Source organism: Sycon ciliatum, chromosome 7, assembly GCF_964019385.1.
Source record: "Sycon ciliatum chromosome 7, ocSycCili1.1, whole genome shotgun sequence".
Classification (NCBI taxonomy): Eukaryota; Metazoa; Porifera; class Calcarea; order Leucosolenida; family Sycettidae; genus Sycon; species Sycon ciliatum.
The window spans coordinates 4,042,578-4,066,527 of NC_088649.1; the positions used below are offsets into that span (position 1 = coordinate 4,042,578).

The 23,950-nt window shown below is 48.5% G+C and overlaps 2 protein-coding genes across 2 annotated transcripts in view; one reads left to right on the forward strand and one right to left on the reverse strand.

Annotated features, from left to right (window-relative positions):
• Positions 1-1,426: 1,426 nt before the first annotated feature.
• LOC135820774 (acyl-CoA dehydrogenase family member 10-like) lies at positions 1,427-19,328 on the forward strand. Its single transcript, XM_065333809.1, has 13 exons — positions 1,427-2,980; positions 3,477-3,635; positions 4,378-4,444; positions 6,587-6,691; positions 10,366-10,454; positions 11,074-11,120; positions 11,984-12,052; positions 14,105-14,198; positions 14,859-14,946; positions 15,394-15,547; positions 17,004-17,149; positions 17,594-17,773; positions 18,257-19,328. Exons 1-13 carry the CDS (start codon positions 1,919-1,921, stop codon positions 18,373-18,375), a joined length of 2,379 nt encoding a protein of 792 aa, XP_065189881.1. The 5' UTR covers positions 1,427-1,918; the 3' UTR covers positions 18,376-19,328.
• Positions 19,329-19,743: 415 nt separating this feature from the next.
• The window catches only part of LOC135820775 (double-strand-break repair protein rad21 homolog), a 9,629-nt gene continuing 5,422 nt past the window's right edge, over positions 19,744-23,950 (reverse strand). Inside the window, exons 7-10 of the mRNA XM_065333810.1 lie at positions 23,238-23,340; positions 22,740-23,032; positions 22,331-22,444; positions 19,744-21,424 (exon numbers count right to left, since the gene is read on the reverse strand). Of these exons, the coding sequence (XP_065189882.1) occupies positions 21,302-21,424; positions 22,331-22,444; positions 22,740-23,032; positions 23,238-23,340 (633 nt within the window). The 3' untranslated portion in view covers positions 19,744-21,301. The remainder of the gene's footprint in view (positions 21,425-22,330; positions 22,445-22,739; positions 23,033-23,237; positions 23,341-23,950) is intronic.

A 23,950-nucleotide genomic window follows, 5' to 3' on the forward strand; every position in this document is an offset into this window, starting at 1 on the left:
AATTGTGAGCAGCAGCAGACGTTGTTTTTCAAGAACAAGGCCTTAGGAAAATTAAGGAGAGGAGAGTGCACGAATGTCTCAAATGTGTGGACTGATTTACTTCGCAATTCGTCAACCATTTTCCAAGAGCTAGACACCAGTTTGCAAGTACAGGTAATGTCATCGTCATACTGGTCATTTTCTGTTCCTATTGCGCTGTAGAGATTTATTGTACCAAATTGTACTTTGAAGTGTTTTTTTTTCATAGACAATGCGTGTTTGTGTGTGTGTGTGTGTGTGTGTGTGTGTGTGCGTGGATTGCTGTTTTGTACAGGTGTCAGAGTGTCCGGTGCACTATTTGCCCTTCAGCTTCTTCTTGATTTCACTATGAATAGGAAGCCTGCGTCAGCAGCCACAGCTCCGAGCAACCCTATGCACATGGAGGTTGCTCGCCGCACCATGGATCAAGCGGCTAACTCGGTTGTGAAGTACCACGGGGGGTGGTGCATAGTTGCAGTGCGCAGAAAACTTGTCAGAAGCAACGAGCCTGAAGATCTGCTCCGGATAATTCCGAAGTTCGGGACAGATCTGATGGTGACGGGCAATGTTAAGCACGGAGACGAGCATGCTGCTGCAGATAGCAGCAACAGTGATGATGATGATACTGCTGACTCATCTTTCAAGCGGCACCACTCCTGCTATATAATTTGTTTACTTTTTGGGTCACGGAGGAGCAATTGGCGTTGGGCAGGCAGACTTCGCAGCCGCACCCAAGTCGTCGCTCTTCCTCTTCTGTCCACGGGTTCTGGGGGTTAAAAAAGCAACAAAGCAAGCAGGCCTGGCCTCATTCAGTGCTGAAAACAAGTGATCTTGAACATTATGTTCAAGTCTATACAAATAAATAAGTTTCAAAATTTTCAGAATGAGTTTTCCAAAGAGTTACATAAGCTAACACGTTGAGATGAAGTAGAATGGTAGACAAATAGGTATACTTTCGAAATATCCCAACTTGGTGAGGTGTCCGAGTGGGTCCAAATGAGAAATTCAGGTTCGTGTTACACCATGTCAAGATGAGAAAATTCCATCACGTTACTTACCTCGGATAGCGTCCTCCATATTCGTCACTTCCATCCATTTTGGGAAGTCGAGACTTGGCAGCAGTGTGGACGATGTACCAGAGTAGCTCCCAAAAAAGGCTCGAGCTGAAAAGAACAAGTGGCAGCTTGTCACGAAGGGATACGTCTGGTCTTCTCGTCACTATTTGAAGGTTTCTCAGCGCTGTCAAAAGAGCAAAAATTTGAATTTTCGCGCGGTTTGTATTTTTTTTGTGAGGCAAAGCTCGTAATCCCGGATGTGTGCCCGTGTCACCTCCCGGTATTGTACTACTCCCTGATGAAAAGTGAAAAATTAATGGTGTTTTCAGTTTTGTTTCCTTTGCATTCGGCCATCAAATTTTTGGTTGCATTGAGCTTCAAAATAAAGTTCCAAACTGAGTATTGTTGTTGAAGACTACTGATCCAATAAGCATACTGTTGTCAGCCTTCCATTTCATACTGTTGTCAGCCTTCCATTTCATTCTGTCTGTATCAGTTTGACAAGTCTGAAAAAGCATCCCGCCTCGGGCATCGTCGCACAAATAATTATTTATTCGGCAGATTTGCTGTTTGAGTCCGTTGACAGCCAGCTGGGCCACTACATGCACTACGACGTCTAGCACTTCTTCAGCACTCTGGTCAGTCTGGAAGCCGCAACCCTGCTTCAGTTCAGACAGTACTACTAGTAGTAGGTGGCTGATTTTTATATTCCAGTTGCACCTGGCCTTGCGACGTCGACGTAGATCTACGTGCATGCATGTACCAGTGTACTGCGGATGAAATACGTGCAGTAAGAAAAAGTTTGTGAATTCTCTGCAATATCGATTTGCTCCTGAACGCGAAGGATGCTTCGCTTGTCGACGATCATCTCGTCCAGAATGAGCTGTAGTCGACCGTTGATCGCTGCTTCGAACAGCAAAGCTTCAGCAGTACCAGCTGTACGCCTGACAGTACAAGCAATGCGTCCGGCGTCCAAGAAAGCAAGCAGTAAGAAAGCTGCAGCAGCAGCAGCAGCAGATCAGTCTGCTGCTAATTCCTCGCCCAGCAGCTCTGCTGCAAGCAAGTCTACCGGAGCTGCAAGCAAATCTGCTAGTGCTGCAAGCAAGTCTACTGGTGCTGCAAGCAAGTCTACTGGTACTGCAAGCAAATCTGCTAGTGCTGCAAGCAAATCTGCTAGTGCTGCAAGCAAGTCTACTGGTGCTGCAAGCAAGTCTACTGGTGCTGCAAGCAAGTCTACTGGTGCTGCAAGCAAGTCCACTGCTGCTGCTGCTGCTACTGCTGCTGCTGCTGCTGCTGCTGCTACTGCTGCTGCTGATGTTGCTGCTGTTGCTGCTGCTGCTGCTACCAGTAGCTCTGGCACAGCTGCTGCTGCTTCTCGTGCTGCAACCGGTGCTGCTGCCAGTGGTCATGGTGACGGTACAACTGTTGCTAAGATTCCTGCTGCTGGTGATGGTGCAGAGCCACCACCTCCCCCATCGCCAGAGCAGCTGCGTGCTGTGATATTCGACTTGGGCGGAGTGCTGCTGCCATCTCCGTTCCCCGCCCTCCAGGAGCTGGAATTGAAGATGGGAATTCCGCCCGGCTCCATCGGACGTGCCATCTCAATCAGCGGCAAAGACGGTGCGTTCGCACGCCTGGAGCGCGGCGAGTTGAGCACGAACGATAAGGAGTTTAGCGACGCGTTTGCCCGCGACTTTGCCAAGTATGGCTCCAAGGACGTGAGGCTGGATGGCTTCTGTTTCCTGCGTACCATCAACGAGTCCATGTCCTCTGGCGTTTTGCCGGCCGTTTTGGATGCTGTCAAGTGCCTACGTGCCGAGGGGATCCGCACGGCTGTCTTGACGAACAACTTCAAGACTAGCGGTGGAGAAACCGTGTTGCCCTTCGACCCCGCGCTCTTTGACGTGGTGAGTGTTTGGATTCAAAAATGTTAATGTCACAGCTCTGTGTGTGTGTGTGCGCACGTGTGTGTACGTGTGTGTGTGTGCATGCATGCGAGCGTGTGTGTGTATGTGTAAATGTGTAGATGGCTTGCAACCTACCAGCTAGGGCCTAGGGTCTGAAGATGGTGCAATAGATGTTTACCTTGACTTGTGAGAACCCTGTATATGCAAGGTGGTACGGTGATATATGCAAGGTGGTACGGTGATATTATGCAAGGTGGTACGGTGGTATATGCAAGGTGGTACGGTAGCTGTACCCCAATGGAATAGGCTGATATCTGGCCCGCTCAAAGCTTTGCGTGTGTAATAATGCTGTGTGTATATCTGCGCGCACGTGTGTGTGTGCATGCGTGCTTGTTCCTCTCTCTCTCTCTCTCTCTCTCTCTCTTCTCTCTCTCTCTCTCTCTCTCTCTCTCTCTCTCTCTCTCTCTCTCTCTCCATTCCTTACTTCTCCAACAAGGTGGTTGAATCGTGCAAGGAGGGCGTGCGCAAGCCAGACCCACAGGCCTACAAGCTTGTGCTGGGCAAACTGGGACTGGAACCCTCCGAAGTGGTGTTCCTGGATGACATCGGTAGCAACTGCAAGGCTGCCGCTCAGTTGGGCATCCACTCAATCAGGGTAAGAGAACTCACTACAGTCAATCGCACTTTACAACAAACTCGCATTTAGCGGATTTTGTGATATAACGAACCAATAATGTCCATGCCCCCGTTTGAGTTGACCTGTTATAGCCCACAGTTTTTCGTGTACAGCGAACCATATCTTGAAGGGTCGCATGTAAGCCAAGTGCAGTTAGTGCACTCATGCTGTCATGGGCCACTGTCATGGGCCACATGTCAGGCATGACGTGTTGTTGTTTTGGTGTGAGTGCATTTCGGTTATAAAGAATTTCGGCTGTAAAGACCTAATCCTTCTGCACAATGGTATTGGTTAACTTATAATTATCAGGAGTCACCTGTAAAACTTAATTGTCCGCAAACTCCAACGCAGCTACTTACACTATTATGAAACCTCACTCCTCAGCTCCGCCGATAATGGTGTCTTTAGTGCGATTCGAATCATGAATCACCTGTATATTGACTGATTGTAAGTTACTTCCTCCAGGGAAAAAAACCCCACTGTGATTTCGATTGTGCTGTCAGTTCTTAGTGAATTGAGCTCTGAGGAATCTTTGACGGTGACTCCCAATGAGACCCCCCCCCCATGGTGTACATGTGTGTGTGTGTGTATGTGTGTGTTCGTGTGTGTATGTGTGTGTGTATGTGTGTGTGCCCGTGCGTGCGTGCTTGTGTGTGTGTGTGTGTCTGCACGCACGCGTGCGGGTGACGTGTGCACATATTCTCGCATTGTGCGTATCCAGGTACCGTCAACTCGTGTCCAAGCTGCTCTTCAACAGCTGGAGGCCATTGTGGGTTTCCCTCTGAGTGGTATGTAACATTGTGCTTCTGCATTACTACAGCCCAGTCATTGGAAACTGGCACCCTAACTCTAGGGCTGAAACGAATGCTCAATGAAGCGAACGAATATTCTCTTTCCGAATACATGTGAAACGAAGAATATTCCGAATATTCTAAACCATACAATATCCATGGATACCTAGTTGTATCCATGGTAACCATATACCATCAACTAGTGTGTACCCCAATTACAGGAGGGACATTTGAAAAGGACAATGTTATCATTTGTCTTGCTGATGACAACACTTGGAAGGTGGCAACCTCACCAACTTTCTGCACCAAATAAACCTGTTCGATATCAAAAAGGCGAGTTTCTGCACATTTACGAACATTCTTATTCTACTCTAACGAAGAATATTCTTTTTCCGATCTGCACATTTCGAATATTCGAACAATTCGAATATTCCTTTCAGCCATACTTTTTGGTGTCTCCCGCACATAGTTGTAGATATCATGAAAACAACAGTGCATCCTGCATTGTGTGACCCGTGCAATTAGTCCTTGTCACATTTGAGGCCAGAAAAGTCCAAGAACAGGGAAATAGAAATTCAGCCAGGTTTTACAAAATTAGGACAGGTATGCCATGGCAAAATGTGTGGAGAAGCAGATCCCAAACCCAGTTTTTTGAAATTTAAATTGGGTTTTTGATCCTCAATTCGGCCCAAATCGGACTTTCAAAAACCAGCGGGACTGTTTCCGATGAATGGAGTGTAGTATGCCTAAGTTACTCACGTTCTCCCACTGTACATGTGTGGTCAGTTTCTTGTGCTGGTGTCTGGTGATCAGTAACGTGTGTGTGAGAGCTCTGTAATAGCAACAACGAGAGAGAGACGGGGGGGGGGGGGGGGGGGGGATATATAAGTATAACGTACTCGCTCGATTAAAGCCCTCTCTTGAATAGTGCACCCATCTCGGAGAGCCAATAGGGAGGTTTCGCTCTACGGAATTACGTATGAAAATAACGTATGAACTGCACGGAATTTTCATACGTAAAAATCAGAGCTGTTGGGTTTCGCTCTACGTGATTTCTCCACGACTGCTAAACATGCGTTGTTGCTTTGGAGACGCGTTGGCTGCATGCACCCACCGCATGCACCATGAACCGAAGCCGCGTTTCCATTTTTATTTTGCACGTGGTGTACGGTGTGTGTACCTTGTGTTTCGCGCGGCTTGAATGTTGCCATGGACAAATGCGGAAAATGCGAAAAATATTTCAAAAAGTCCTACGGAGGACCCAACGTAGGAAAGAGCTTTCCTACGGAAATCCGTAGAGAGATTTACGTATGAAAGTTGCCCTCGCTCCCCGGCGTGTACGACATACGGATTTTCATACTTGCAAGTACGTAATTACGTAGAGCGAAACCTCCCTAATGACAAAATATACCGCAGTTCTTCTTGTAGTTTCTGTTGAGTCATGATAGTTTGTAGTAAACTTTAGACTCTGTTTTTCTTATTTTTATAGTGAATGACTTAAGCATACCAGCATTGAAAAAATAGTACCCTCTCTTGAATAGTGCCCCTTCTGTGACGAACTTTGAAAGAATAGCGCCCGAGGAGCACTGATCGCGCGAGTATGGTAGTCCCTTGCTTCGTGGCTATTTGAGGGGAATTTCCCTTTGGGTAGGGATAGTCCCTGGCATCATGGTGATGCGAGGGGACTCCCCTCTTGGGTAGGGATAGCCTCTGGCATCATGGCGATTTGAGGGGATTCCCCTCTTGGCAGGCAGGCGCCGGCAGCGGTGGCTGCACACTGTTGTGGTGTGGGTTGCCATGTTTGGACAGGGCAACCCAACGTGGACTTTTGGGTGCACACATTTATTAGGCATGGTAAACGCTGACACTCAAACATTGATGTTGTTGTACTTCGAAGTACAAATTTTGATACTAGGTCATTCTGTTGGAACATGTGTGTGTGTGTGTGTCTCTCTCGCTCTCTCTGCCTGTCTATATGATTGTCTGTCTGTCTGTCTCCCTGCCTGTCTGTCTGTCTGTTTGGTTGCATTGTGTGTGAAAATCCGTGCATGTGTGTGTGTGTGTGTGCGTGTGTGTGTACATGTGTGTGCGTGCGTATGCGTGTGTGTACACTATCCTCTATTCCCCGCTATACTTCAGGTTATGTGGCCGGCACAAAGGCAGCACGTGGAAAGCACGCCCTGCCCACTGAGGCATTGACGGATCTACTGCGGAAATCGCTGCCCATATCACAGCGCATGCCCTGTACGTTATAGTGTGACTCTGTTTCATGGTACTACACATACTATTATCAATATTATTACGAGATAGTGGGATTGCGAGCTCCGGTGTGGGGAGCTAACACCTTTGTTATCAATTACAGTAAAAACCTGTGACTAAAGACCACCGTGACTAGCGACCAGCCTGCTACTACAGACCACCGTGACTAGCGACCAGCCTGCTACTACAGACCACCGTGACTAGCGACCAGCCTGCTACTACAGTAAAACCTGTAACTAAAGACCACCGTGACTAGCGACCAGCCTGCTACTACAGACCACTTCGACAGGCACGGACGTTCTCACATTCACATATTTTGGTTGTGCGGTGCAAACCTCCAACAAAGGGCCACCTGCCCACTAAAGACCGCTTTCTCTGGCACCAGGGGGTGGTCGTTAGTCACAGGTTATACTGTATCGGTCTAATGCGAGTACACTCATATCCTGCTTATCCGGGCGGTCTGGGACCAGGCAATGGCCATCGCTTGGAAATATCCGTAACTCCGAATCACCGTGTAAGATAGCTCTATTCGAACCGTTCGGAACGAATATTGAGCGCTCTACCGGGCCGGAGGACTCTCATTTGTAACTGCGAATCGCATACATTTTGATGGGGACGTGCCAGACATCTGACGTATGACGTCACTATTTCCACCAAACAATGGCAAACGAGTAGGAATACTTCCACTAAAACTCTCTCCCGGTGTACCGAGGTGCCAGTAACTTCGAGATCCGGTTAAGAGAAAATTAATATGAGTGTATTAGTAATGTTGTCAACTAGCGTAAAGTACCGCCAGAGCGCCCCCACCATCTCGTCCTTTCGTGGTCGTATTGTGGAGGTGATCTCCTGTCTGTAGGTCGTATGACACGAACTTTGTACACATATATTATTGCACATCCTGCAATCAATCTGTACCTTTGAGCGGACACGCGCTTCACACAAAAGCCTGCGACGTGTGACCTTTAATAGTACACTAAGGTTCTCACACCGTACACACTTCGTTGCACTCTGCCATACGATTTTCCTTTCTCTGGCTGTAAAATCAAGGTGGAGTGCTCTGACGAGACGGGGCGCTCTGGCGGTACTTTACGTTAGCAGTGGGAATACTAGCTGTAGAGGCGTTTCCACTTTTCTCCACTTTCTCCACTTTTCTCCACTTTCTGTGTCTTTACATGTACTAGCACAGTCAACTTACTACTTTGAAATACTTCCCATGTGTATGCCGGCGTCAGCGCACAGTGTGTTGCAGGTCTGCTGTAGTGTAGTGCTGTTGTTCCCCAAGGGGCCGAAACACACCCCGCCGAGCGGTGTGCACCGGGCAATCAGTTCGCTCTCTGCTTGGCCGCTGCGTTCCTCCAGTACCGCGTGCAGCTCTGCTGCATTCAGCCCGATCAGGATTCCCACTGTGGCATCGACTGTGTTGCAGCCGGCTCTTGCAGGGTGTGTGCAGTGCTTGCTCAGCACCTGCTGACGGCACGCTGGCTGTTGGTGATGCACCTGTGGGCAGCCTTGCTGCCTGTGGCAAACTCTTGCCAGTTTTGCTCTTGACAAGGCTTGATTCATCACCACTGTGTCATGCTTTCCCTTAAAGTATGGTTTCTCAACTCGGGGCCTCCTTCACCCGGCAATATTGCTTGCAGAACTATTTTCATCCATGTGTAGTGTGACCATCGTTACTCAAACATTGGCATGCAGTCAACGTGCACACGTCCCTCACTCTCTCTGTCCACGTGTGTGTGTGTGTGTGTGTACGGGATATCACCGTTGTGAGTTGCCGATACTTTCCCATAGCCGGTCACACCGTCCACGTCTTCTATCGGACATGGTCACTCCATGTTGTCCCCAGTATCCACTGTGTTCTTTGACAACCTACGAAAATACTCGATGGCGTTCGCCCGGGTAAAGTCTTGCCGCTATGTCTGATTCAGGACAAAGTTGTCTTCCACTTTGCTGGTCTATTGAGAGTTCTGAAGATGGTCTATTCAGTTTCTAACTTGCCATGCGGATAAAGTCACCGTTGAACTTCTCCTAGACAAACACGACTACTACTTGTGAGTCTAGAGGAGTAGAACTGAATTGAAGAAAGTCATCCTTGCCGATTTGTCCGGCGTGAACAGCAGTCGGAACAAGTGAAGAAAGGTTGGGGAGGCGAGAAGGGTGTACGTCTGCAGGATGGCATTCAGCTGCTTGGCGGGGTGATGCAACGGAGTAACTCACCGTCTGAACTTTTCATTTGACCTACTGGTCAAGAGCTGCTTATGAAACTCTGTCATCGCATGGCTGAACGCTGGCTAGAACATGTTACGGTAGAAGGAGAGACGGAGAAATCCAGTCGTTGGCATGTGAATATTGATGATGTCAGCTCCGAAGGCAACACTCGTCATACTAATACTTGTACAAGTAACGTCTTACCTGTTCTTCATGGGATCCGTTCGACCGCGAAATTCACGATATGCCACCATGGCCACAACCAGAGTGGCTTTACGTAGTACTTCAGCTTCAAAGTCACGATGCTTGGTCACGCACATCTCTCCTTCAGCGAAAGCAACCGCCGCTGCGCTTTCGCGGCAGCGAAACGACTCTCTCTCTCTCTCTCTCTCTCTCTCTCTCTCTCTCTCTCTCTCTCTCTCTCTCTCTCTCTCTCTCTCTCTCTCTCTCTGGACATCACTCTGCAGCAGGGGCAAGTACACCATCGCGTGTGTCCCACCACTCGCTGGGCTTCGTCCATATCACCTGGTGCAGGTCCATCATCTTCAACGTGTGCCCCTGCTGCAGCCTGAGTCACCTCAAGAGGACCTTGAGGTTCGAAGCGAAATGGCCCTATCACTGTGGGCACAGAGAACTCGCTCTCCTCTTGGGCCTGGCCTTCATTATGCACTGCTTCAAACTCCATCTCGACAGTATGCAAACACAACTGTCTAAAACTAAAAGCACATTTACGAATTACAGTCAGTGTAGCTATTTTGTTTTCCTTTCTGCTGTTGTGATGGCACTAAGCTAATCAACTCGCACGTCATCATGCCCCACTCCCATATATGGAAGATCTTCTCGATGGAATTTGCCATGATTCCAATCGTCTGATCGACTCGCGACATAGCTCATTGGAATCAGTGGCGGATAAGTCAAAGAAAATGTTGGCGTGCAGTGTCCCTTTAATGATCTGGGTCCGCTGTGCTAGTAGTTTTCAGACCCAAGTTTGTGTTAGTCTTTACTGAGCTGTGCAACTGCGAAACCCGACGGACAGAATGTATATTATACTGAGAACCGGTATCAGGGGCATTGGAAGGTAATTTAAGGTGGTACTGGTAGCCATCTGAAGTACAGTTTACTTGGTGGGAGGGTGTGGCTCCGCTGAAAAATTTCGAAATTTAGAGTCCCAATCAGTTCTTTTGATTGATTCACGGGGTTCCTGGGGACAAAGAGTGGTGCGGTCAATACCGTAGTGATCGTAGCGTGTCCGACGCTCCTGACCGGAATCATGCACTCAAACAGGGTTAGTGTATGCTAGAGGATTTGCAATCAACCGTTCGGCCGGGTACAGCGGTGTCTTGTGTGCTGAGCTGGTTTGTGTGTGTGTGTGTGTGTGTGTGTGTGTGTGTGTGTGTGTGTGTGTGTGTGTGTGTATACGTGTATGCGTGTGTTCTATATTTTCATGACAGTGAATATTCGCAAGTTTTCTCACGGTCAAAGCAATCCAACATACTTCGTCGGAGTCGGCGCCAAGAAGTACGTCCTCCGCAAGAAGCCGGTATGTGTGCGCGTGTGTGTGTGTGCATTCGTCTGTGTGGGTGTGCATGTGTGGGTGGATGTGCGTGTATGTGCGTGCTGTGCACGTGTCAACACAGGGCGTTTGTTCTGTTTGTTTGTTTTTCTTCCGTACATCTGCTTACCCAGGTGTGTGAGTGTGTGCCTATGAGAGTGTGTGCTTCCCTCAAGTTTCCTCTCTGCAATCTGCGCCATGTCTTTGTCTATACTTCCGCCTCGGTAAAATCTTGATATCTTGACGATTATGGTACCAGCACAGGTGCAGGCAAGGGATTCATGAAATGCAACGGTAGATAGCCGGACTGCACAACAGAGGCAAAACAAGATTGGGGAACACAGATGTGAAGTTTCAGCTTCAGACACCCAAAGACGGCCGCGATATGAGCATTCAGAGAAACAGAGATGTCCTCAAGTTTGGTTGATGCTGATATTGTGTTAATGTTTCAATGATTGTCTCTTTTCAGAATGATAGCCAACCCTTTGGTCTGTCTGCGTGTTTGTCTGCTCTGCTGTCTGTGTGTCTGTCTGCGTGTTTGTCCGTCCTGCTGTCTGTGTACCCGTGTGTCTGCGTTTCTGTCCATTCTGCTGCTGTTTCATCACAGCCTGGAAAGCTACTGCCGTCGGCTCATGCAGTGGAGCGCGAGTATCAGTGAGTACAGTAGTGTCGGTCACCGAAGAACTGGGGGCTCGCCATCCTCCTAGCCTCCTAGCCTCGTAGCCCAGACCGGTCTTATGTTTCATGTATTACAGTCTATGCACTGTTGAGTCACCGTGTGTACATTGGTATGCTGTGCTTGGTGAAATCCTAGCCTTGTCGTTCTTCGGCGCTCCGTTCTTCGGCGCCAGACAGTACTGTAAAAGATTAAATAGAGAGGTTAAGATGCACGTTATTTCCGACGTGACGCGCAATTTCACGTCAAATTTGGCGTAAAACTCCAAATTTCGACGTGAGCTGCAGGTCACTCGCGTTGTTTTCGACGCACGAGCCGAATGACGCGAGCTGAACTTTCGCGTCACGTCAGAAATAACGTGCATCTTAACCACTCTAATACCGCCATCTGCGGTGAGTAGGTGGATGTGTGTGTGTGTTTGGACAGCGCACGGTACCCATACCCCCAGCTGTAATGTGCATCACAAGGAGCATCCTTGGAAAACTGGCCTTTCTTCAGGTGTCAGTCCAACCATTGTTGTGTTGATTATGCCTGGTGTGGAGTGGTGCCATTCTGTGCATGAGCTGAGCGTGCTCATGTGATGCTAAACGGCCGTCCACTATTGTTGCAATTTGTCTACAGTACTGCTGGTCGCCGAAGAACAGGGAGGTCAGCCGCATAGCCTAGACCGTTCATATTTCCATGTACTTACAGTCATGTTCCAATCCTGCCCATGGATCCTTCTTTTGCACCGAGTAGTTGTCTTTCTCTTCTCGCTGGAGATGGCCAATATCCGTGCATTCGCTCGAGCCTCCTTTTCTGTGTGTGTGGGTGTGTGTTTGTTGTTTGCTTGTGTTTACAGAGTAACAGAGACCTTGTACAAGTTTGGCGTGCCTGTGGCAAAGCCGTTGCTCATGTGCGAGGATGCCAGGTCAGTTGAAACAGCGGAACAGTTCCAACTCCACTCAAACCCTGCATCTGTGGGTCTTTGTTGTTTGGCACATTTTATCCTCAAGGTCTCCTGTGGCCGATAGGTTGTTTGGTGGTGGTGGTGGTGCTGCTGCTGCAGTCTTCATCGTCGACATCGTTTTGTTCCTTTTGTTGTAGTTCGTGCAATGCCCCGCCAGTGCAGCCACTTCACTGATCAACCATTCTCCCATTTCTGCCAACAATGAACGACGTGTGTGCACGTGTTTCTGTGTGGCCATGTGTATGCCCGTGTGTGTGTGTGTGTGTGTCTGTATGTGTGTGTGCGTATGTGTATGTGAACGCCGGTTTCGGAGGCGACAGGACATGGAGCGCCATTTGAAGCACTGCCTACCTCTCCCCTAACCTCTCTGACAGTACCTCCCTTCGGGGAGCGGTGTGGCCACTTCTGGCTGCTGTCAATAGTAGTAGTAGTAGTAGTAGTAGTGTATGCAGAAAGGAAAAGGAAATATAGATACGAGTTGAGAGTAACTCTCCATCACTGTAACCAGATACTATATACAGTCAGAAAGTGCAACAACTAGCCACAAAACTGACAGAGTACTGAGACATTCGACGTCCTGACACCTAGCTTCAACACATCTCCGTAGCGCTAACCGACAGCCTTCCAACTTGGAAGGTTCAAGGTTATGAAAAGACCAAAGAGGAGAAGGCAAGCGCAACGAAAATGAGCACAAGCTACAGTCCCAACGGAACAAAGAATGTCGATTGTTACTGGACTATGACGAGACCGGTAGGATATTTGACAAAGCGGTCTAACTACAATTCGAAGCAGCAAAGCAGCACACCACCCAACTTGGGTGGGTCGTAAATATCAAAGATAAGTAAAGAAGGCTAGTTGTTGCACTTTCTGACTGTATATAGTATCTGGTTACAGTGGTGGAGGGTTACTCTCAACTCGTATCTATATAATTTCCTTTTCCTTTCTACATTTATTATTGGCTCAACATCCGAGTTTCAAATTGCACACCTGATGAGCCGTCACGAACCATACGGCGAAACGTACGTCGTGTGAAACAACTTGTTTTGTAGTCAACTAGTCCATCGCTATGTCATGCATGAGGAGTACTGTAGGAGTTTGGCTTTCGGCTTGTACAATTCGTTTTCGCAAAGCTTCCCCTTCTTTACTTATCTTTGATATTTATGACCCACCCAAGTTGGGTGGTGTGCTGCTTTGCTGCTTCGAATTGTAGTTAGACCGCTTTGTCAAATATCTTACTGGTCTCGTCATAAGGGACCTTTCGCATTTGCTACGAATCGAATGCGAAACGAAAGTTTGATTCGGCTCGTAATCGTTTCGTTGAAAACAGAATTCAGGTTTCGCAAGTCGTAATGCAAATGTGCATGGCAACTACAAATACGGCCGGTAGCTTTGCGTACGGGTGTGTTCGCGCACACGTGCATTGATCATGGAATCAAGGGAAAAATGTGTACCTGGCAAAACATGTGTACCTTGCAAACAATTGTGTACCTGACAGATTCGGAGCGTGCCACGAATGAAGAGGCTTCCATTCGTGAAAACGAGCTCTCCGCGGCGACTCTGACAAATCCTCGAACCCAGGTGACGAATCAGCATTCGTTTCGTATCCGTACGCGTGGTGCGAAAGGTCCCTATAGTCCAGTAACAATCGACATTCTTTGTTCCGTTGGGACTGTAGCTTGTGCTCATTTTCGTTGCGCTTGCCTTCCCCTCTTTGGTCTTTCCATAACCTTGAACCTTCCAAGTTGGAAGGCTGTCGGTTAGCGCTACGGAGATGCGTTGAAGCTAGGTGTCAGGACGTCGAATGTCTCAGTACTCTGTCAGTTTTGTGGCTAGTTGTTGCACTTTCTGACTGTATATAGTATCTGGTTACAGTGATGGAGAGTTACTCTCAACTCGTATCTATATTTCCTTTTCCTTTCTACATTTATTATTGGCTCAACATTCGAGTTTCAAGTAGTGTATGCATGTGTGTGTATGTAGTCATAGTTTGTGTAATGTTGTTTCTGTCTGCAGTGTTGTAGGCACAACGTTCTACATCATGCAGCACGTCGACGGGAGGCTTTTCAAGGACCCCAGGTTACCGGGCATGACACCGAAGGAAAGAACGGTAAGAGGCTTAGGGGTCGTCCACAAATATCGAAGTTTCTTCACAAAACGAAATAATTTCGTTATTGCGACTTTTGAATGTAATATGTCAACATTTTTCACGTTCTGAGGGGGAGGGAGGGAGGGGTTGGGTCCAAACTAAAATAATTCGTTTGGTGAAAAAAGTTCGATATTCACGGACGACCCCCTCAGCAAACACGAATGTGTATGCCGTTTATGTGGTGGGAATTCTCCTTTAGCTAGCAGAGAGGGCTCTCAACACAATACGTGGAGCGCCATTACGGCCGGCACACACAAAGGTACAGAGGAGGTTTACAGAGTTCGTTGCAACTCAAGAAACTCGTAGTTGCGACGAACTCTGTAACCGTCCTTTGTGCCTTTTTGTGTGACTTATGTGTGTAGATGTTGTGTGCTTGCGTACGTGTGTTTGGGGGGAGGGGGGGGGGGAGTGCTATGTGCTGTGTGCTATGTGCTGTGTGCTGCTGGACTCTGATGGTCTGAGATCGAATGTCGGTATTTAATATGCCGGCATCCTCTGCTACCACTCCTGAAAACATGATGTGCTCCGTGTGTGTGTGTGTGTGCGTGCGTGGGTGCGCATGTGTGTGTGTACGCGTGTATGTGTTTGTGTGTGTACGCATGTGTGTGCGGGTGTTTGTAGGACATCTACAAGTCGATGTGTGACGCGTTGGCGCGGCTTCACAATGTGATACCGGCTGATGCCGGCCTTGTATCGTATGGCAAGGAAGGTAGGCTTGTGGCAAGGAAGGTAGGCTTGTCACATGCGCTACACACTCTAAGAGTGGGTGTTTAGCGGATCACGAAGTTTAGCATTTGAACAAATCAATCGTTTATATAACTCAAGCAATGTTACCAGTGTGCTATTCCTTGCCTTTCTGCACTAGAGTCTGCTCTTTGAAGGATGATCTCTGGCTGTCTCTCTGTCTCTCTCTCTCTCTCTCTCTCTCTCTCTCTCTCTCTCTCTCTCTCTCTCTCTCTCTCTCTCTCTCTCTCTCTCTCTCTCTCTCTCTCTTTCTCTCTCTCTCTCTCTCTCTCTCTCTCTCTCTCTCTCTCTCTCTCTCTCTCTCTCTCTCTCTCTCTCTCTCTCTCTCTCTCTCTCTCTCTCTCTCTCTCTCTCTCTCTCTCTCTCTCTCTCTCTCTCTCTCTCTCTCTCTCGTGCACCCGTTTGTTTACAGGTCAGTATTTGGAACGCCAGGTAAAGCGTTGGTCAGCCCAGTACCGGTCTAGTGAGACCCATAGCATAGAAGCCATGGACCATCTGATCAACTGGCTGCCGAAGAACTTACCTACAAACGAAGTGCCAACAAGAATCGTGCATGGAGATTTCAGGTATGTACTGAGGGCTATGACAATGTACTGAGAGGGCAGGTACTGGGGGGGGGGGTATACTGAGGGGGCAGGTACTGGGGGGGGGGGGGGGGGATGTACTGAGGGGTATGACAATATACTGAGGGGTATGTACGGAGGGTATGTGTGCATTCTGCCAGGTTCTGGGAAAAAATTGCTTTAAAATTGCTTCCTAAAGAAGGGTCGAAACGTGACATCTGACTTGACCTTTTGATAATAAACTTCTATGGTATTGCAAGCCTTTGCAAGCCTTTGCAAGCCTTTCACCTAGAAATCTAGATGAATATCAAAGTACTTGTCTGTTGCTGCTGTTACTTGTATCACCAATGAACCGACTTTGAAGAGTACTGTTGCGAACGGCCTCATCAAAATTTCCAGTGACTTCTGTGCTGCGTGTGTTCACACGTAATGGTATTTTCTTAAGTCTATGTCCTACAGTCCATTCACAAAAAGATGGGCCCTGGCTCTGGCGAGCTCCCATATTAGGCCACACGTTTTTATTTCTATGTTTCTCGTCACCCGCGCGCATACGATTCAGGAGTCTGGAAGAAAAAAGAAAAAAAACTGTGCTGCACTGACTGTGCTGCACTGACTGTGCATGTGGGGACCATGTAGTGCATGTACCAGCACACTCATGCACATGTACATAATGTGGCCTGGCCTACGCGACACATGATGCGAGGTCGGCATTGTTTGTGCACAATCTACGCTGCACATGCACAGATTGTGACAGAAGCTCCTACCACATATTAGTTGCTAACTATGGATGCTATTTTGCATTGTGTATTGGTGGATTTTAGTGTGAACAAAGGTCTAGTAAACTTTTTTTATTTTTCGGTAATTTTTATTTTTTTCCACCTCTCGCATACGTTTTTAGATTTTCAGGTGACAAGAAACATAGAAATAAAAACGTGTGGCCTTAGGGGATTTTTCAAGATTTTATCGTACACAGTGCAGTGCTCTGAAATTTGAAATTTGAAAAAGGGTCCAAAAAGGGTACCCGAACTGGGATTCGAACCGTACAATGGACTGTTGCAGGCAGGGTCAAACGGCCTGGATTTTGATGGGTTTTCTCAATTCAGTGCTCTTGTGGCAAAACCTGGCCGAAATCCTATTCTTGCTATGGCTTGCTTTTTGGAGAAGTAAACTTCAGAAACATAATTGGAAGAGGATTCGATAGGGGATTGCAGAAAAAATTCTAAAAAAACTCGTTTGACCCATTTATGGCCAAAAGCTAGAAGTCCATTTTTTTCTGAATGGACTGTAGATCAGGGTTCTGGGGCGGCGGGAAGTCCATGTTTCTGTAATCGGTTCATACCTGTCCGTTGTGTAACCCGTCTTTGTGTGTGTGTGCGTGTGTGTGTGCGTGCGTGTGTGTGCATGTGCGTGCGTGTGTGTGCATGTGTGTGTGTGCGTGCGTGCGCGTGTGTGCGCACAGACTAGATAACTTAATCCTGGCGCACGACTCACCCAAAGTCAGTGCCATATTGGACTGGGAACTGTCCACCCTGGGTGATCCATACAGTGATCTGGCGTATCACTGTATGCCTTACCATGTCGACACAAATATACCTATGCTGGGAGGTGAGTGTTGTACTGCTCTGTGTGTGTATGTGGGTGGGTGTCTGTGTATGTCTGTGTATGTCTGTGTGTCTGTCTGTGTGTCTGTCTGTGTGTCTGTCTGTGTGTTCGGGCGTGCGTTTGTACTAGTGTGTGGTGCAGGCTATTTTAAAGGTTTTTTTTAATGCTGTACACGTACTATGTACGGAGAAATAAACGCCATCAACAGCTGGTGTGATACATGGTAGATGAGGTGTCTAGGGATACGAGCAATGCCCGGTCCCAAGACGCCCGGATAAGAGGTGTTCGAGTATTTGGCTGCTGATTTAGCAGATTCTAATGCACTCTCTCTCTCTCTCTCTTTCTCACTCTCTCTCTCTCTCTCTCTCTCTCTCTCTCTCTCTCTCACACACACACACACACACACTCTCTCTCACGCACGCACACACACACACCACTGTTGCACAGGGTTGGAAGGAGCACATCTCTCTTCCTTGGGCATTCCCAGCGAGGAAGAGTACATTGCATGGTACTGCCAGCATCGCGGCCTTAAACACGACTCGGTACCGCACTGGAACTTCTACCTAGCCTTCTCCTTCTTCCGGATAGCCGCCATAGTGCAAGGTGTTTACAAGAGAGCGCTGTCAGGTGAGAATTAGTCACCGCCTGTGTTTTCTATTCTATTCTCCTGTCTTGTATTGTTTGAAGAAGGGCTGATGCTTCCTGCAGCTTCATCTCTGAAAGGAATTCGGGTGGACACGCCCATTCCCATAGCGCTGCACATCCAAACCAGTTCCGTTATTTAACTTATTTTACAACGTTTCGGCACTTGGCCATCGTCAGGTAAGAAGAACAATAGAAGCCACACAGGAGCAGTATATACGCAGAGTGCACTTCAAGTTGCGCCGAAACGAGATGCGAGTTATGTCACCTCTTAGGCTCTATGTAGAGTGTGTGTGGGGGGGGGGGGGGGGGGAGAGAGTGCCACTGTGCAAATCACGGAGAAGAAAAGTGTGTGTGTGTGTGTGTGTGTGTGTGTGTGTGTGTGTGTGTGTGTGTGTGTGTGTGTGTGTGTGTGTGTGTGTGTGTGTGTGGTACATGGTCTGTCTGTCTGTCTGCCTGTGTGTACAGGACAAGGCAGTTCAGACAACGGTAAGATGGCTGGTGTGCTGGTGGAGTACATGGCACAACGCGGTCTGCAGCTACGCACACCTAAGCCACGCTCACCGGCTAAGAAAAGCAAGTTATGAGGAGCAACGTGCGCTGGCTATTTGTGCCATCCTCATCCAAGATAGACTGAAAGGGTTAATATGTGCACATCTGTATGCGCCTGGGAGAAAGAATGAGAGAGAGAGAGAAAGAGTTGGAGAGGTTGTGTATGTGTGTGCGGGCGGGCGGCCATGCATGCATGTGTGTTTGACTGTGGCTGGGCTCTCCCAAGCTCACGCCCACCGTCCGTTTTCTGCATTCATGGCTGTTCTATAATCAGGAGTTTGGGATAACAATAATCCTCAGTTTGATTCTGATAATCCTCAGTTTACTGCTGTCTATGAATGTAAAGACGCAGTAGATGCATTGGCGTTGAGTGCTTGCTGGGAAGAGTTTTCTTTGCTAGCCATTTTCCTGCCGTATTCTTTATTCGCAGATGTTATACACGTTAGCTGGTTGTGTTGCCGTGTGTGTGTGTGTGTGTGTGTGTGTGTGTGTGTGTGTGCGTGCGTGCGTGCGTGTGTGTGTGTGAGAGTCTGTAAGAAAGACTTTTCTTGCTTACTTGTGGCAGCTTCTTTTCTCCCATACACACACCTGTCTTCTATCAACAGCAAGCACGTCCATTGCGTCCTGTCTATCACCCACAAGCACGTCCATTGCGTACTGTCTATCACCCACAAGCACGTCCATTGCGTACTGTCTATCACCCACAAGGACGTCCATTGCATGCTATGCTACTCATGCATACACTGTCACTTCACGTATCCACGGCGGCACCGCGGCCGTGTTTAGCTGCATCCAACCCTATACCCCAGTCATTGGCCACAAGTTGTCTGACTTGAAAGCTTACCTGCCATAGCACCGGCCATTGTCTAATACGTAGCAGTTCATTTGCTCTGCTCGCGTTTATCCTTGATTTTTGATTCCGTAGATTTTCTCACCATTTTGATGCTGGTCATCAATCGTGACTTTAGAAAATATTTGTCGCTCTTTCTGTTCGTGTGTTCACGTTTGTGAGAGGTGCTGCTCATCCAGCTGTGCAGACACGCACGCACGTGCGTGCCTGTGTGTGTGTGTGTGTGTGTGCGCCATGCTGACTCGAGTTCAAAGCATGCATGCATGCTGTAGATGTACCCTGCAAGGAAAACATTACACCACGTCCAGAGAGCACAACCCTTGGCCAGCAGGAAATGCATGCATGATCCGGTCTGCATGTCGATAAAATTTAATTGCAGAATTTGCCCGTATGTGGATGGATTTTCATTCGGGGTTTTCCACGTGATTCGTACTTCTGGCTACACAATTCAGTTGATAAAATTAATCAAATGCACAAAACCGGGATATTATATGTCCCTTTTCGCATGCTACTCAGCCAACACTCACACTGCACTCAAGCTCACACTGAAACACACAATTGCTCAATATCATTCACAAACTCAAAGTACTGCACTTCGCAACTTCATAACGGAGAGAGCTGAAAGAATTGTAGCAATATCAGCTAGCATGGGCAAGCGGTGTAAGTAGATAGATGATTGCGACGGCAGAGAACCTAACGAGCATGTCAGTAGTTGTACACGTAACAACGGCCGCCAGCTCCTAAACTAAAGACACAAATGCATAAGACCTTGCACGCACATGCACGTGCAGCAAAGACAACAAGGCGGCAGCAGATAAAATCGCAGAGCGAACTAAAACACCATAGGCAAAGAAGGGGAGTTGCTAAGACAAGACCTGTCGATAATCGGGTTCCGATGCGGACACCCAGCATGGAATTAAAACGCCTTATATCTAGGTGCTAAAAGCAGTGACTACGGGACACGGGAGGGAGAGGGTGAACTACTGCTTGTAGATACTCAGGCTATGCACAGGTGAAAAATAACATGTCCAACAGTGAGGTGAAAAGAAGAGAGAATGACAGCACGGGTGAGTGAGTGAGTGAGAGAGAGAGAGAGAGAGAGAGAGAGAGAGTGAGTGAGAGAGATGGACATGCAGAATGGCTGCATGTAGTGACAAAGGCGACGACGACTGCATGCATAGATATTGACAAAACGAGGGGGCATTCTATAGCGGGGAAAATACCATGCGGGGGAGAGAAGGAAATCATCAAGGTAATGAATGACCTGCGCAATGTCAACACGGCGTATCAATGTCCAGGCACACGGAGACTGCACATACGTACACCGTCTACAACACAAACCATGAGACGCAGCATCAAAACTGCCTCCGAGTACAATGATGAGCTATAATTATGTGTCATCTCGGACATAAGGACAAAGCAAGCAGGGTGCGGGCACACAATTGCACCGCTAGGTGCACGGCACATCTTCAAGCAAGTTATCAAGCAGAAGCGGCCCAACACCACCAAACACATACACACACATGCGCGACCAGCTTCCCAAGATAAGGATTAAAAATATTACGCTACCTTGAGAGACTACTATTTCTTCTACAATACAGAGCTATAGACGTAGACTGAGTGGTACGACCTGCCCAGGCACTACCATGTGATGAACTGTCTCAAATTACACCTGAGCGGAGAGAGTGAGAGAGCCGAACCAAGGGACAAAAACGAGACGACAAGTGTTGCAACAACGTACGCTGCTCATTGCGTCGACAACACCGACATCCAAATAGCATCGACGCAGTACTGACAACACGGATATCTGACTATTACCAACGCAGTACTGAGAGTCAACCCACCAAGCACACCAAGCAGCACAACAGGAAAGCAACTCGTCCAAAGACCAGTCCGAAGGAGCACGCTCAAGGAGCATTGCCGAAGACACGACACAAACACCCAGGGGGACCGTCGTCAGCCGGTGAGAATGCAGCTAGAGCATACACGCCGGTAAACACGTGCTCCGCAACATGCACTGAACACAGCAGCACAACAGATGCATGGTCAGGCCTTGGAGCGATGAGATGTGAGGCCACACGAGGGACGGGCAGGGAGTGGTCGCTGGGAGCTTAGTCGTTACGGATACCGACCATGACGGGTGCGAGAGGCTCTTCCTGCGCAATGGAAACCGCACGGTCTCGGGCAAGCAGAAGGACAGAGAGGAACGTACGTGCTGCGTCCATACGATTGACCTGCAGTCATACGCATACAGGCAGGCAGGCAGACACGCACACATACACACACAGAATGGTAAGATAAATGTCATTATCAGAGTTGTCGTAGTTTGAACATAATATTCATAGTCGCATTTCAACTCTGCTTTCTTATTAATTATGTGTGCGACACTTAGAACGATATTCTGCAAAAGAGGAGTGAAATGATTGTGGACTAGCGACGGGGTGCCGCAATAGAATCACTAACAAATCCATCAAACGTGGTGTGTCCGGTTGCACAATGAAAAAATGGCAAATGAGAGAGATGTTGCAGCCGGCGAGACTGGGAAATACTCGACACCTCCAACGTGAATCATGCACCCTTGGTATCACTCTTCGGGAGAGTAAGCACAGTGACACCTGTCAACGTGACCACTCGGATAAGCCGGCCATCTGTCAACGTGACCACTCGGATAAGCCGGCCACCTGTCCTAAAAGATGACTGCAACTAGGACCAAGGGATACCATTTCCAGTCAAATGACCCTGGATAAGGGGCCGTCCGTAAATATCGAACTTTGTTCACCAAACGAATTGTTTTAGTTTGGACCCAACCCCTCCCTCCCTCCCCCTCAGAACGTAAAAAAATTGTTGACGTATACATGCATATACAACAAAAGTCGCAAGTGTGCCACTGCTCCTGTGGCCATGTACATGTATCGAAGTTTCCTGAAACGAAATTGGTCAACCCCCTCCCACCCCATCACGAAAATATTTCGTTTTGTGAAAAAAGTTCGATAATTGTGGACGACCCCTAAGGAGACTACCTGGTCATAGAGACCACGTTTTGAAGGTCCCTCGAGCGGTCGCCTTAGATAGGTTTCACTGCAGTTGAGGTCACGCAGCGGACACCAATGCAAACACGAACGACCGGAGCCGAAACTCACCTTGCGTCCGGTCTTTGTCGAGGAGACGATTTTGTCAAACGAAACCTTCTCTTGCTTGCTCTTGCTGGACTCACGGCGGATGGTTTTCAGAACATTGGCCGTCGTTGCCGTCCACTGTACACACGCAGACACACACACACACACACACACATACAATCAAGTTTTAATGCACGCTGTCGTTAGAGGACACGCGAAATGCTAATCGGGAGAGAAAGGAGTCGAGTGCGGCTGTTCAGCTGCAGAAGATTTGACGGATCGAACAGTTGAACAGGTGAACATCCATCAGCAGCACACACCTACACGGACAGGGTGAGACAGAGTCGCCTCACCACCAGCAGCACACTCACATGGACAGAGTGAGACAGAGTCGCCCTCACCCTCACCACCACCAGCAGCACCACACACTTACATGGACAGGGCGACCACTGGCCGTGACCTCGACACCTTCTTCCGCTGCTTCTTCTTCAACTGGAGGAATAAACTCGTCTGGTTGGTCTACGGGCGGCATGAACTCATCCTGTTGTGGTGGCATGAGGAAGTCATCCTCCTCCGGTGGTGGAATGGCGTTGAGCTCCGCCGAGATCTCACCCAGGCCGTCAATAGTCGTGCTGCGACCGGCAAACGACGTCGTGGTGGTGGAAATATCCGCACCGCCAAGGTCGGCGTCCATATCCGAGCGACTCTGGGCCGCACGAGCACGCTCTGAACAATGGTGGCAACAAGGACGCAAACAACACAAAAACAAATACGTCACAGCATCATCCAAGTGCCACAAGCACAATAGATGTTCCAAGAAAGCCATGACAAGACCTACTCCACACTGCGTACGCCCCCCCCCCCCCCCCAAAGAGATACCAGCTATGCCCCTGTCCAATGACTATTATACACCAGAGTGACAAGAACATACCAATGTTGTCAAGCGTAGTGTCCTCGCCAAGATCAAACGACACCGTCGTGTTCATATCACCAGCGTTGCCACGACGACACAGGCGACGGAAAAACGACAGGCACTGCGACGGGGGAGAGAAACCATGACAACACACACGTTTGAATATTCGAATGTTGAGGATCAGTACATCAATGAGCCATAGAAGGTACAAGAGACACAAAGGCGAGCAACAATGAGTACCTCTCGCCTACACCGAGGAGAAATAACTAGCCACTCGCCTACACCAAGGGGAAAGGACTAGAGACGTAGAGAACAGGACGAGACAGTAAGAGTCAGAGCATGCATCCTGACTATGGTTGGCCGGCATGGCGAACACCCAGCAGTAGTGTCGGGTGGTAAAGAACTGGGAGTCAGAATCCTAGCCTAGACTGTTCTTGTTTCATGTACTACAGTCTATGCACAGTTGAATCACCCCGTGAATATATTGGTATGCTGTGCTTGGTGAAATTCCAGCCTGTTTGCTCCTGGGCGCCTCGACAGCACAGTAAAACTCCCCTAACCCGTGTAGGTTGCGACCGAGCCCTGCCGGTAACTAAGAAGTTGAACACACATACGTACTGCATGCAACCAAGAGTACATAACCCCCAGAGTGTGCAACGCCTGATCCAGCTCTGCATAGGGTCTTGGTCGAGCGTAATCGGATCTTCTGATGTCATAATACCGCACACATC